We start from the raw sequence: 16,237 nt of genomic DNA, 5'->3' as shown, positions 1-16,237 counted from the left end.
TGGACACTTAAATTCGGCACATCCCTAATCTGCAATATGCAGCTCTATAACTCATCGCTCATATTCTCCTCAACACACATGTTATTATCATTATCCGTGGAATATTACTGGAACTGGATTTCGCACGGTGGGATAATAATTATGCCCAATATGATACTTACTACATGGGTTGTCGCTGAATTTTCGGATTTCGTCATTCATTAATAATATCGATAGTAACTATGTAGTGTATAATAGTATATTTACCGGCTTGCAAAGCTCCCCATCCGGCCGCCCATCCGTAGTGTCCCAAAAAATCTTCGCCCTTGTCCGGCAAGCAGATGGGTGCTATGTGCGGCATGTACTGCACCGGTCTGTCCAGCCTGAGCACAGCCACGTCGAACCGGTCAGCTTGGGGGGTGAACTTGAAGAAGGGGTGCACGCTGATCTTGCGGACGCCGAACGTGTAAGCCGGCAACGGTTCCACCGCCGAGTTGATGACGTAATCTCCAAGAGTCACCTGCACCTGTCGCGCCGACGCCCTGATGACAGAGAAAACGCATAAGACGGTCGCACTAATTGTTTACTGCAGTTTAGTCGTTCCCAAACGCTTCGACACGATACAAAAGTATACTATAGGTATTATAGGCAGATACGTTTGTGCTATAGGGCAGTTTGCAAATTGAAAATATTTTGAAACGTTAATAAGTACATAATTGGTTCGAAAATTTTGAACTTTTGCTTCTTAGCTCAAAGTTTACGGACGCTTTGTCCTCGAAAAATATTTTATCCCCGCGATTATTTTTTATGAAATTTATTTCAAAACATTTTAGTGAAGGTAGGTAATTAATTATACATATAATATTATATGCGTATGAACATAATTTACGTATCATTTTTCAAAATAAATGGAAAATACATTTTACTAAAATGGATACTTTATAATTAGTTAAGTAATTAAGTTAATTAGAAAACTAACCAACGATTTACGTTGAAAATTTAAAAAAAATTGTCTTATTAACATTGCTTGAACTACATTTTAACTACCTATAACAGTGTTATAGTGCCTATCTTTAAATTTTACTTACAATCCGTTTTTTTTGCAACATAAAAAATGTCCTTTCTGTCACGTATTAATTAGTAGGACTGTAAGAGTACAATTTTATTTTGTGAAGTGTTTTGCACACAGTTGGGATTTTCGAGGGGATCACCGATCATTCCTCATTTTATTTTAACTGTATCGGTTGGACGCCCGTAATAATTCTGGATTTCATGTAATAGGCTGTAAATTGTGAAACCCAATAGTATAAATGTTAAATTCGCGTATTGGCGATAGGGTGCCGACTTCAGATCCGTAATAATTAATCGGTGACCATTACGTAGTCATTGCTGTACTTTACTCGGCCGTTCCGCAATAAAAGACGATTACCAAATCGAAATTTAATTGACTAACCTAAATCGGAAATTTTACGAACTACGACTAAGTACTATTTAGTCTACACTACAGTTGTGTTGTCGTACATATAAGTGTAACGGCTGCGATCGACGTAACGGGAAATAAAATAAGCTCCGATTTATGTTCGTTCGGTTATTAATTATTGTCAATAATATAGGTATTATTAGGTTTCATTGCCTGGACACTATATAATACCTATTAAACTGTTATCCACCGCCTGACCGACTATGAGAATTTATTATTGTATGCAGCCATGGTTATGTCACTGACCAGGGACGTATTTAAAAATAATTGTGAAGTGGCACAGGAAATTTTTTTTTTTTCGTATCAAGTAAAAGTAAAACTTCTTTTCTCAATCAAAAAACAAAAAGTTACCATAAAATGTCCGTGTAAAAATGAAACTATTATATCTACTTATCATATTATGTTAATGGCAGTTAAAATCGACCGTATCACGTCCGTGGACATTATATTTTCATATTTAATTTTAATCTATGAAATGTCTGCGTATACAATGATATATTTTGATATATAGGTATTGAGTTCATATCTAGCTACTAAGACAAAATGCGTTAGAGTTAAATTAACCACGTAATTAATCATTCGTGTATCATTTGAAGTCCATTTCACGAGCTTATATGAACTTTCAGAACTATATTAGATTTATTTACAACGGTTGATATATTATCAAAAAGGTTTTCGTGACATTGTCGATTTTATATCAAATATACTATAGAATGAATAATTTGAGAATTAGGTATTATATTATGCTCGGTAATGTTGAATTTGAAAAAAATCACTTTCTAAACATATGATAATAGTTATTATTAATACATTTGATTGATAAGTTCATTATATTATTACATCGTACCAAATGTTAAGGAAAAAACATGAACATTACAGACCTTTGGAATGCGAGCGTAAAGCCGTAAACAGCGTAACAAATGCACTAATTTAAATTAAACTCTTTTTTTAGTTTTTGGTCAAATCCGAAATAACAATAGTCAATATCATAACGAATAATAATCGACTTACCTGGCGACACAGTGACCGGCTGTTACTACGTGATACCTGTTCACCAACGAACCACCACACCGACTGGATCCGATGCGAATATAAGCCTGGAATCATATAGGTACACATTATACACATAATTGATTTATATTTTATACGTTTTAATTGTACCAACATAGGTGTAATCGAGATTTGTCTTATAAGTGATAATAATATTGATTGATATCACTGGTTAAAAAAAATAATTATAAATATTATACCTATTATGATGTTAACATTGACAGAGACAAAGACGTTAAATGGATACATTAACTCTGTCCTCACTAATGTTCTGAATCAGTGTTAGTGAAAACATTTGTCTATATAGTTTGAATTACCTACCATTATCACAATTTTTTATTACAAATTATTTATGATAGAGATTCTTAGGTTATCTAATTAATATGTGAATTCAAAGTTCATATAAGAGCTGGTAAAATTAAAAAAGATAGTCCCTTACAAGTTGTGCTCGTTCTTCAAAACTTTAAATGTTTAGTAATAAAAAAACTATTTGTTCTGCGATATCTTTTTTTTTGTGATATCTAGGACGGGAAGAAGAACTTCTTACGGTATTATTTCCCCTCCGAGCCCCATCGTTTATTGTTTCAAAAAGTTAATTATGCCATCGCCAATAGCGTCTGGTGGACACGCCCTCATCGCTACCTGGAAGACTTTCCTTAGCGTTCATTAGTAAGTGTATGTCTGCCAGGCAGCTCGGAGAGCTTAGCCGTGCTCGGATAACTTGTTTATTCAATATCAGACATCAACATTTATAGCATTTATAGTATTTCGCTATCAGGTATGAAAATAAAATATTGATTAATCAGTGGTCACTCAGACTTTAAGGGGGAGGGGTTAAATATAGAAATTGACTGATCTTTTCTGACAAAAATATGGAATGTAATTTTAGAAAAAAAATTTCAGTAAGGGAGGGGGTTATTCATAAACGTCAGCGTAAGTGCGTAACTATTAAGAAATAAAACATCTATACAAAACAATAATTATTATAAATTATAGATACTTATTTAGGTATATGGTGAAAATGTTGTGGTTACGTTACTTATCAAGCTATACAATATAGGTACCCATAATATGAAAATTGTTTTACCAAAAATACAAAAATTTGCTAGGAAAATGTGTGCGGAGCCTCCAGTTAACATGGACGACTATGAGTTCACGTTTGATGTATAATATGTTGTTATGTTAAAGCATCTAATAGGTAGGTGCGTAAAAAATCATAAAAATCACAAATATTAAAACGTAGGTACGTACGTACGTTATAATTTTGGCGCGTACGTGCTGTTTATACTGCAGCGACGTGTCCGTTTGATTTGTGTTGCCGAAAATCGTTTCGCTATATTATATTACAGTTATTAATTACACACATTAATTATATTACGACGTATACATTATTAATAATAATATGTATTAGGCGATGTTGTGCGCGTGGTACGCATCATAATAATATTCGCCACAGTCGCCGGCGGACTCACCCGTTGTACGAAACCCGGACCGGCGCCGCTGCAGATTGCTCGGATCCGTTTCACCTTCCGTCGTCCGGATCGATGTTATTAATAATTTAATAATATTATAATGCGACGCGACTGTATAATGAACGTCACAGTATTTCAAACGCGTAAAATATTGCCGTATAAATTATGGGTAGGTATCGTCGTCGTGTTTTTAGAAATCAGACGGAGGCGGTGGTGGTGGCGGCGGTGGCGGTGGCGGCGGTGGTCGCGTTCGAAAACGATTATTGCGGTAATGACACGCGTCGATGGTAATAATGCGTTTTATGATGTTTTCGTAGTGCGGACGGATGAAAACCATTCGGCGACACAATGCGATGGGCATTCGATGGTGTTCGGACCGTGAAAATGTGCGAGCAAGTCCGGTTCTATAATATTATATGGAAGACGAGAAGGGGCCAATAATTTTGATTGTAGGTAGCAGTGGGCCCCGAAATCGTATGAAAAAAAATTGTTTTTTTCAGTGTTTTTGTATAGGTAAAAGATTTTAACACATAATTTTTGACATTATCGGCGTATGCTTAAATTTATAATTACCCACTGTTAATGTATATACATATGTAAACATTGAAATCGGATTTTAAGTAGGTATAAAATATTGAAAAATATAGTAATAAATGTTACCAAAAAACAAAATATTACAATAATAGCATAAATCCCAGGAACGAAATAAATTTAAAGTGACAACTGGAAATAACGGAGTTAAATAAGAAGGGATTCTGATTTTATTTTAGTTTTCAAAAATAATTCGTATGTATATGATCATATAGTGACATATTTTGTATCTAATAAAAACATTACCCATATAAACTACCTGATACGATTTAAAGCTGTCCACTTAAGTATATGGGTCCCCCCGCATCCGTGGTAGTCCTCGGGGATAAATCCAACTATCCACCCACATGATAACGGTCTGCATAAACACCCATATATTGATCCAGACTTATACGTGGTAAAAGTATGCATCCAGTCAAGAAACGGGATCGAGAAGAAATACAACACCGCATAACATAATATTATGATAATAGGACTAGGTTTAATATGCATAGGTAAGTTTTATTTTTGCAACTTCCTTTCACAAATTTGGTCAGTATAATATCCACGAACCACCTCGTATTTATACACAATTTTATGAACTATTTTTTTTTGTTGCATAGTGTTTTAAATACATACGTGAAAAATGCATATTGTAATATGTTTTATTTAGACGAAAGTGTCTAAAGTATCTACCTAGTAAAATGCTAAAAGCCACATAACTTATACAACTAATCAGCTCCTAATTTAATTTCGAAATATCGGTAATTTTGTCTTTGAAGAAAATAATGTTAAATGTACTGAAAATACTGGGTAGATTTATTTAAAAGTAAGTGCAACAAAAATTATTTAAGTAGTTAACATGAAAAGTAACTTTGTTCAATTTGTTTTAATATTATGAGATGCTTTTTCGTAAGATTATATCACGTAGATAATCTCATTAGAACATAAAGGTAAATTCTATATAGGTATATTTTATAATATCTGTGTATTATGATTGCATATTTTAGAATATTTTAACAGAATTAAATGCATACTTTTCTATTTTCTATTGCATAATATAAATCCTATAACCCTAATTATGATTAAAATTCGTTGTTTTCGGCGACGACGACAACGGGAGGTCGTAAATCAATACATATAATTACAATATTATATTGGCTGATACGTCATGTATTGTTATTATTCTGTTATTGTTATGATATTACGGCAATGGCGGTGACTTTTTTTATTCTATTCGGGAAAACTCACGGTGAATTACCGTTAATTTAATAAGGCGAACGACAAGACCGCGGTTGTATTATCATTATGGAATCGCGACTGGAGCAATATTATGCATGCGAAGTATACAATAAATTACCGTAAACTCTACGGTAGTATGGTGTTATTATTGTTTATTATTGTTATATATTACAATGTAACAAATATTATATTATTATATTTATACTAAATAGGTATTATTATCGTTGTTTTTATGATATTATTATCTTAACATAATATATTATGATATAGGTATTGTTGTGGCTGTTATTTTTTACCTGCCATGGAAAGCTGCCGAACCCAGCTTCGTCACCTCCGACAATTCTTCTTTGCGCTCCTTGTTGCTTGGCCACCGAAACACCACAACCTAGATAATACGCATACGTTTTGATCAAATAAATTGCTTGTTGATTTCATATACCATCCACCAAGTTTATATGTATCTATACAAGGTGGTCCATTCAAGTATCTACACTCATTATTTCGAAAAGTTTTAACTTTTTTGAAAATATTATATGTACATAATGCCATTGCAAAATATAATTTTTGAAAAAATTCAATTATTTTTTATCTTTTTCTGATTTTTTAATATTTATCTCTGTTGTTTGACAGCATATATTTTTAATTTAATATTTAAATATATACTTATTCCTAAGTAGAATATTTTTCAGAAACATAAAACTTGAATTTCGAAGAGTAGTTAATAATAGTTAGTCATTTCAAGCTTAGATGAGCAGTTATAGTGGACCAACATTTTAGCGGGGTACCCCTGTGCCATTACAACACACATCTAAACTTTAAATTCATGACTATTAATTGAAAAAAAAGTTGTCATTTTTCGAAATAATAAATCTATGTAGACATTTAATGAATCACCTTTTATATATTATGATTAGTCTGATATGGATGTGCTTTTTTGCCACATTTTATAAATATTAAATATGTATATAATATTATTTATCGTAAAAGCAAGGCTGGGAAAGTCAGAATAAATGTCAATTTTGAACTTTTGAAAATGAATTATGAAATGAATTTATTAGCTCGATAGTAGGTATATTGATTTGGTTTTCTCGCGATTTTACCTAGATCGGAAAACAAAATGATTTTCGGCGGTGACAAAATGTGTAAAAGTTACTATAGATACCTAGTAACTGAGATTCGTAAAATAGTGAGGCAAAAAGATAATTCGATAAAAAAAAAATAATATTTTTATGAATAACTCATTTTGTTTAAAAGTTATAATTTGACTTTAACTTATTGAATTCCCTGCCTTGCGTTGAATATAAGTGTGTGTATAATATTATGAATCATAAGTCTGGTATATATAGGTAAACATTATTATGATATGTATGTGTTTATGCATTTTTGTATAATATAACGATAGAGCCAAAATGATGTAGTATTTACAATGATATATATTCGTCTACATAATATTATGACGATCGTGTAGTGCACCAAAACCACTTTCTAAATACTTGTACTACCATACAAACATAAAATATTATATACTATATGTAGGTATATTAAATATTATGTATCACGTGTATACTATACGTATATGCTCATTATTGGTTTGGGGCTACAAAATCGACCTTGTATTTTGGTTTTTTTTAATTTATAGCCCAAAACGCATTTTTGTTACGTATAATATCAGCTGACCCGGTCAAAAGGGCATGATTTTTATTGACGCATTAAAAATCGTTATACTTTTTATGTTGAATAGGTATATTTATATTTATTATATATAATATAATATTATTTTGGTATGTTATTATTATTATTATTATTTTATCACACAACAACTCGTTTTTACAACCACAGTCAACATTCGCCGGAAGTCTCCGTTTAGTGTGCGGACACCAAAATATAATACCGTTAGTATTATAGTACATTATTCCAATATTCTGTGTAATACGCACAGGCGTTATTAATCATTGTAAACATCATTGTAAACCAATCAATACCCAATATATGATACTTATTTTATACATTAGACTCGTTGCAAATATTGTAAATTGTAATTTTTATTATAACTATTATTATTATTATTATGAATCCAATTTATTTAGGCAGGTAGGAACGCGTTTTGATGGCCTACCGCGGTGAAAACAACATAGGTATTACTTTAATACGCCGTGTTAGGTATATTATGATTATGTTATTATTCCCATAGTTGAAGCGGACATTAGTTTTAATGATTATGATGATGATAACTATAATATGGTTAGACTACAACAATAACAGTTTTTGTTCGGTTAAAAGTTCATTTGGTATTATAGTTATGAATAGTTACTACTTGTTGATGTGATATATTTTATAAGTCATAACGTTAGGAAGCGTTTTGGTATTTTTACTTTCACTGTGGTGCGTATTTTCGTATAGGTAAAATATACATTTTAAGCTCATGTTTAAATCATAATATATGGTTAGGTGTAGTACCTAATGATATCATAATATAATAATATAATATAATATAATATCGATATAGGCTCTATAATCGAAGATAACAATAATATTTTATATATTTTACTGGCGTACTTCCAATCACTGATCGCACGATAATCATATCAATAGCTATTGCGTAATACGAAGATATATTATTTTTAATTAAATATTCATACGTAAGAACGTAACACTAATAATAGTAAATTGCTCACGATATTTGTCATTGTCGAAAGTTGTTTCGAGAAATTTTTACTTTTTTCTTAATCAAATAATATAAGACTGAGCGATTACAGCCAGAAAGGCGTTACGTATAATATCTGCCCGTCTATAATATACGACTGGAAATCTATAAACACAGTTTACAGTAACATTATTTTCGAAGTCGGTTCGATTTGAAAGTGTCACGTGCGTGTAACAATATATCGTATAGGTAGGTTAGGTATCTATAAACGTGTCCGAGTCTTACATAATATAATATTATGATGTATTAATATTATAACATTATTATGAACTTCATAAAATGCACAAGCCAAAATAAAACGTGAAGTGTTAATCAATATTTCAACAACGGGACGAAACATCCATCGAACATTTTTTTTTCGAAATTCTTAACAGTCATAGTTGCATAATTGTTAATCTCTAAATACATAAGTACTAAGAATACTCCGTAATAATAGGTTAAGAAAATTAAAGGGCTAGAAATATTTGAAAATTATATATTAGTCAATTAAAAATGTATTATTTAGAAAAGTAGTCCAAGTGTAATTTGTATACTAGCTAGATTAAATTATATTACATCAAAGTATTTAAAATATTTAATGTAAAACAATTATTAAAGACTATTATCCTTATTACATAAATATTCATAAATCCATACAACTCATTCAACTTTTGTTTAAGACGAAACAAAATTTTTGAAAAAATCATCGGATTAGTAATTATTTGCAAAAAAAAAGTGTGGTTCTCATTTAAATAAAAGAAGTTTGTACCACCACAGAACACTCTTTAAAAGGTAAAAAATCTAATATTATATTTCAGTAAATTATAGTAGTTTCTGTTTTTTAAAATTTCAAAAATTGGAATATTTTATAATAGGATGGCGAGCATGCTTCGTGAAGCACATAACGATTAACAAGTAACACATCAACACTACAATATTTAAGTTAGTATTTAAGATAAATTTATATATGATGTAATAATAGAAAGAGAGCGTGGAAAGACATTTCGTATTTTCATTTTCATTTTGAACAGTGTAAAAGTTCTGAAATTAATTTGGTAGGTAGAGTTATTATATAAATTTGATATTTATCATAACAAATCACGTCGAAAACTTACTGTACCTACCTACGAGTACCAATCGTGTGAATCGTGTGAACCGATGGTTTTAGAACTTGAGACAACAATAACAAAAATATATATAAAATGAATTGATTAGGTACTGGGTGAGAACTCTTTTAAATTCGATTTTTATTAAAATATAAATATACCATACCGTTAAAAAATATTAATACCTACAGGTTAATCTGGATTTCATGTTACAGTAATTTTCTCACGGAGAACAATTATTTATATATAACTGAAACGATATAAAATATTGAAGTATATTAATCTAAAATCATTTAAAAGGGGTTATTTTTTAAAAGGGACATTTCATTTTTGAAACCCAAATGATAAAAACTTCTATTTGTGCTAACATTTTATTATACCTAGTCATAATTCTGATTTAGATAAAAAAAATAAAATTAAAATAATGTATATTGTCCATTGTAAAAATAGTACCTATAAGACTTATATTTTTATATTATAGTATATGATAATTTGTTTTTCATCTAAAGACATGATTATTGGATTCAAATTAGAAAAAAAAATCTAGGCCATTGTGGGATAAAATGGTGGGGGGGGGGGGGAGCGTAAGTATCCATTATATCACACAAAAATGTATAATACCAAAAATGTGAACAAAATTACGACATTGTCACGAACGGTTCGGCCGGATGGGATAATATTATAGTCGGAGATCAACTACGATAATAATAAACTACGAACCGCCGTCGATGTATTGTATATTATTATCACATTATCGCCGTTATACGAAAGGCCACTGCATGCGTCCTTCGAACAAAAATTGTCGTCGCTCGGAACAAACGGAAAAAAAAATTCGCTTTCTACACAATAATAATAATAATAATAATAATGGAGCGCAGAGTTCCGCTTAATGCGATCACGTCGTCGGTGCAAGTCATTTTGATTATACTAACCGATCGATTCCATATAATAGATTATTTTTTTTAATTATCCTTTATTAATATATTTGTTCAATACAAAATAAAAACAAAACACTGTGGTTAATAATAAAGCGCATCCACCACCCATAATCGTTGGATTAAATTTGTCAACGCCTATAATAACTGCAAAGCTAAATTTAAAGCTTTCTCTTCTACAAAGTAGAATTACCGACAGGTAAATTTCTAGCTGAAAACATCGTAATAGTTATTGTTCTACGTCGACATTTTGTCCATTAGGTTTCAAGAAAAAGTAAAATTTTGTTCTCGATATTCCTCAATTTGCTCAGAATGTTTTTAAACTTTGTATGAAATATTATAGGATGGGATATTTTTTTAATTAATCCTAAGCTTCACTTTCCGAACATTTTTCCAACTTATCAAAACAAATAAGTAAATGTATGTTATTTTTATAATCTTTTCGTTTTCCCCACATTTATCAGTAAAAAATTAGAACAAGAATGCACAGAAGGACTATATAATAAGTGCATACGTTTATCGATGTTGCACAAATAACTTATTAATACGATTTTGACTGTTATTGAAAGACTATACTAGTTTTCATAAAGTGGTTCAATCACAGTGTTTCCAATATAAGGTTCATTTTAACATTTAAAATAGGAATTTTGGTTTCGATTATTATTTTTTTATTTCAATAAACGGTTGATCTTACTAATCAGTGATCACACCAAGCAAAACTAACTGTATAAACAAGCTGTTAATTAAAAGTTTAATTTAAAATAACAAAAAATGCATTTTGAAACCTTAAAAATTGCACTAAAATCTCAATAAAATACCTTGTCAAATGCACTGAAATCCAAATTTTGGAAAGTATTTATACAAATATATCAAAATGAAATGAAAAAAAAACTATATTTTAATCATTTCAATGAGTTTTCAAAAATCATAAGAAAGAAAAAATAGAAAAATATTTCCTAAAATGTGAGTAAAAATTTTTAATTAATGGAAATTATGAAAAGTACCAAAAAAATACTTAAAAAAAAGGTTTTAAATCGAATTTGTTGGTGGCTACCGAATATTATATTATACAGTTCCATCTTTGTGTTGAGAAAATCTATGTTTTGAGTTAAGGTAAAAATAAGTTTCCTGCAAATGCACAGTCCAAATCATAACCTAACCTGCGGGCATACCTAACGATCATGAAGACGTGTGTGCACTGTGCAGAGAGTTTATTTATGTAAATGGCTCCTGAAGTCTTCGTCGAGAACACAACTCTAGCCGAGTAAGTAAAAAATAAGAATATAGTCGATGGTGGTTACGTGAAGGCAATAATAGATGCTATATACCGTGGTATAAAATCACACAAACAGAGGGATACTTAACCACTGTCGAGTAGATTATTATTGTTATTGTCGGGTATATACTATTTATTATTTAATGCACTCGCCGTCTATAATATACAGCGTGAATATGCGTACATAAAATGTAATAATACATTTATAGTTATTATACCTGTAACCGGCCAACAATAACGAACAATAAATTAATATTAATATTTGTAGGCTAATCGTCGCAATATCAATATAAATGCATTATACTTTTATATAATATTATTATATTACATAGGCGTACCTACACATTAATATATTAATTTATTATTATTATATTATGCCGGTTGACATTGACGACACGGCGTGAATGCGATATTGTTGTTAAACGGCCGCACGCGTTTGTCGTAATATTATAATAAAAATACAATATAATATTACTATTATTATAATAAAAATAATGACGACGGCGATGACATAGAAAGCCGTATATAACGTTTTCATAATATATTATTATAATAAAATAATCGATCGGTGGAAAAAAATCATCCCCTCCGCCACCTACCCTCCGACGACATCCGTCGGATGTAAAAGAATATACACATTATGACGTTATTATCGCGTCGTTAAAATATTATTGTTAATATCGGTTTTTTTTTTTTTTTTTAATTCGATCAAACCGTTTCGACTTGCCTGTCTGTCGTCAGTCGAGAAACCGCTTGTCCGCGCGTCATAATAATACGATAATAATAATAATATACACGTCGGCCGCGTTCATAATATAATACGATATGACAGTGCCCATAGTCGTAATCCGGAAATTCTCCGCGATTTACCTACTAATATAATATTATAATAGTACAACAACGATATTATAGTGCACAGGTATTATGATAGGTATAATAATATACCAACCGATTACCGACGCAGTGACCGCGGTGACGATTTCCCCGCGAAAATCACGAGCGGCCGATATTATTATTATATTACAGACGAAACGTCGTGAAAACCGCACACGATTTCACCGGTTTTGCTTTTTGTCACAGTCTCGGACAGACTAGACGCGACGACGGAAATCCGAACCGTAATAATAACAATACCTAGGTAATGATTTCGTAACGCCGATCTTTGGATTTCATCGATTCCGTCACACAATTTTTTTTTTCACTGCTCGTGTGTCCAAGGGGCAATATTTAGGCAATACGCAATTTCGTTGCCCATGAAATTTGCGTTGGTCGCCAATGACGATTAGTGTGAGTGTGATTGTAGCGGCTATCTATGCACGCACTGAATGTCAACAGCGGCACCGCCAACCGAAAATAAAAAACATGATTTTTTGCTCAAAACACGCTCTACGGGAAAAACTCTCACGCGTCGTAGAGTGGTCTGATTTCATTATTTATGTTTTTGTTTGTTACAAAGAATATAACTTTCTACAGGGCGCATCGGGCTTCGATTTTTAATCTCTTTGCTTAAAACAAACATAATAAAAATAGCAAAAGCTTGTGAAAATTGGCCATAATATGGTATGTTGGTATAATATGGTTCAGTAATAGAATTGTGAAAATCCAAGTCCAAGGAGACCTGCACAAAGTGTTTCTCTTTCAAAGCAAAAAAAAAGCTATCGAAATCGGATCACTATACGAGGCATGAGCATTTTTCCTGTAAGACATGTTTTTGAGCAAAATAACGGTCACGTGCTGGCCCCTTAAAATATTCTAAATTTCTTCGACCCCTAACACGCAAATACGCCAAGATTATCTTCGACTATAGACTGTAAATAATTTAATATAATATTAAATCGTGTTACCGCGTTACCGGTTTATCGACGACGATATAACCTACAGATTGGATGAAATGATTTACCTAATGATTAGAAATGTGACGTTTCTTTTGATATACAAAGCATGTTATTAAGATTCATATTATATGTTTGATTTTAGCGTGGTTTATTGTGTATTTGTGTAAAGCTGTATTGTAAGAGTTATGACTTGTTTAGTGTTAGTTTAATGTATAATTTATTAACAGAATGATTTTAGAGACGTTAAATCTGAGTAAGACATTCATTATTTTTAAAACTATTAATATTTTTTAAATTATTTTTTTCGCATGATTTGTAATGGTTAAAACATTAACCCTTTTTCATACACATTTACATATTTTATCAATATTTACAATTATAATTTTGACTTTTTTAATTTCAAATTCAGATGCAGAATATTTTTCTGAAAATGATGTATAAAAACTGAATATTGAATGAGACCATATAATTATAGTTAGGTTGTTATAACTTTTAAGTAATTTAAGTTTAGATGAGCGGAATGGAGTGGTACAGGAGTACCCCGCAAAATGTTGGTCCACTAATCCGCTCACCTAAGATTTAAATACTTATATAGCTAATAATAAAGCACTCATTCATAATTCGATTTCTATGTAAGTATCGAAATACTACGAAAAATATTCTGATTAGAAATATGAAATTAAAAATGTAGGTATACCTACATGTATACATAGTATTATGTATTTTCATCAAAAAATTAAAACCAAACATTTTTTTATATGATACCTATTTTAAACGACTTTTTGTAAAAAAAAATGATTAATGTTAATTGTTTTGCAGAGATGTGTGTCTAACGTCGAAAAAACCAAAATCATTCTGTTTATTATGTCGTAAGTACGTGTCGCGTCTTCGGGCGACGGTTTGTGAAGTTTTTACAGAAGCAGGTCGTAATATATAGTATAAATATATTATGTATCATTGTTATTTTACAGTTTGTAGCGTTATCGTTAGACAGGAAACGAAGAATGAAAGAAAAAAAAACAGTATAAAGTAAAGTGATGTACAAGGTGTAATAGGCAATAAAACCGCGGACCGGCGGTGACTTACTGGGATCGTTAGTCACTGGGCCATAGTCGACCGGCACCGACGCTCTGTTAGTATTGATAGCAATATTTTCGTTCGTTTTGGCGGAATTTCGGTCGCAACAGACGTACAGGAAGCCACCACAGGTGCTCTCAATGTAACCGGAAGCCATCCAGCAAGTTAACAAAAATTCACAGCTTCCTGTATTGCACAAACTATTGCGTTTGCTGTCTACGTCCAAGTCGGTCCATTCATCTGCGAACATCATCCACCGTCTTCACCTGATCATTTTTTTTTTACATTTGGAACAACCGTTCCCGAGGTATAGCTCGCTCTCTCGCTCTACACGTCGTCACATAGGTATATACGCCGAAAATGTGCTCGTGGCCGATATGGTCGGATGTAATCGTATATAATATATCATAATATTATTATGGTCGAGTTGTTATTGTTTTATTATTATTATATTATATTAATGTCGTACTCGTTTAATATAATATTTTATACAGTCTTTCGGGGTTGTCGGTGAAAATAAGTCGTTTTATACAGAGTCCGTGTCCTACCAAACTATTATTATTAATAATTAGTCTTATATTATTATTGTATACGTGTTTAGAATACAATAGTTGTTAACATTATTGATGTCATCACTCACTCGGTATAGGTAGGTATAATAATATGTTAATAATTTTATTGGTGTGTTTAGTGTCAACGAATTCTCGGTGTTATAATATACTCATACTCATGTCTGGAAGCTATATAATAGTGTTAACCATGCAACTATAATATTATATTTTAATCTAAATATTATTATCAATAATTAATAATTAATTAATCAAAATATTATTGATATGCATACCTAGAACCTCCCCACATATTTTAGTGATGAGTGATGCTCACTCAATACCAATATATTTATGTGAGAAAACTATAGAAAAGTGAGTGGTCAACAAACGTACATAAAATTAGTTTTATGTGTTAATTTAAAAGTTATAGATAGGTTTACAATTTTAAAAATTGAGAGGACCATTTGTTGTTTCCGTCTTAAAACGTACAACATTGAAAATTTTCGTACAACACAATCGTTTTTGTATTTTCACCTTAAATATTGGAGGGAATCGATCTAGTGTCAAACTTAAAGGCAAGAATATTATCTAGTGCATATGGCATATCATAGGCTTTTATTGATATTTTAAATTTAAATGGGAGTTATAACTATATTATGTAAAATATAGTACGATTTTAAAATGTAAATATCATCAATAAGCTTATGAGACATCTAAAATAATATTCTTACCTTTAAATTTGAAAATTAGTCAATTCACTTGAATATTAAAGCCACAACATAAAATTAGTTCCATTGAACGCACATTTACTACTATACTATAATATAGGTCTGTAAGACGGAGACAACATATGCGGGCTCGTCGTGCTCTTGACAACAAACACAATTAATTGTTTCGTATTTAATACAATATTCATAAATCATAATATTACAATTTATAATATATTATATTGGAATAATATTGGAGTTTCGTGAACGATCG

The 16,237-nt window shown here is 31.0% G+C and overlaps 1 protein-coding gene across 2 annotated transcripts in view; it reads right to left on the bottom strand.

Annotated features, from left to right (window-relative positions):
- Window positions 1-16,237, bottom strand: part of LOC132933472 (uncharacterized) — a 35,254-nt gene that overhangs the window by 12,974 nt on the left and 6,043 nt on the right. The window contains exons 3-6 of one of the 2 annotated variants that reach the window (XM_060999744.1): window positions 14,715-14,945; window positions 6,090-6,178; window positions 2,471-2,556; window positions 247-521 (exon numbers count right to left, since the gene is read on the bottom strand). In XM_060999744.1, the coding sequence (XP_060855727.1) occupies window positions 247-521; window positions 2,471-2,556; window positions 6,090-6,178; window positions 14,715-14,945 (681 nt within the window). The remainder of the gene's footprint in view (window positions 1-246; window positions 522-2,470; window positions 2,557-6,089; window positions 6,179-14,714; window positions 14,946-16,237) is intronic. The other variant, XM_060999745.1, reaches the window with a different exon arrangement.

This window comes from Metopolophium dirhodum, chromosome 1, assembly GCF_019925205.1.
Source record: "Metopolophium dirhodum isolate CAU chromosome 1, ASM1992520v1, whole genome shotgun sequence".
NCBI classification, from domain to species: Eukaryota; Metazoa; Arthropoda; class Insecta; order Hemiptera; family Aphididae; genus Metopolophium; species Metopolophium dirhodum.
Note: the sequence above shows the minus strand (reverse complement) of the source record. Positions and strands in the feature narration are given on the sequence as shown.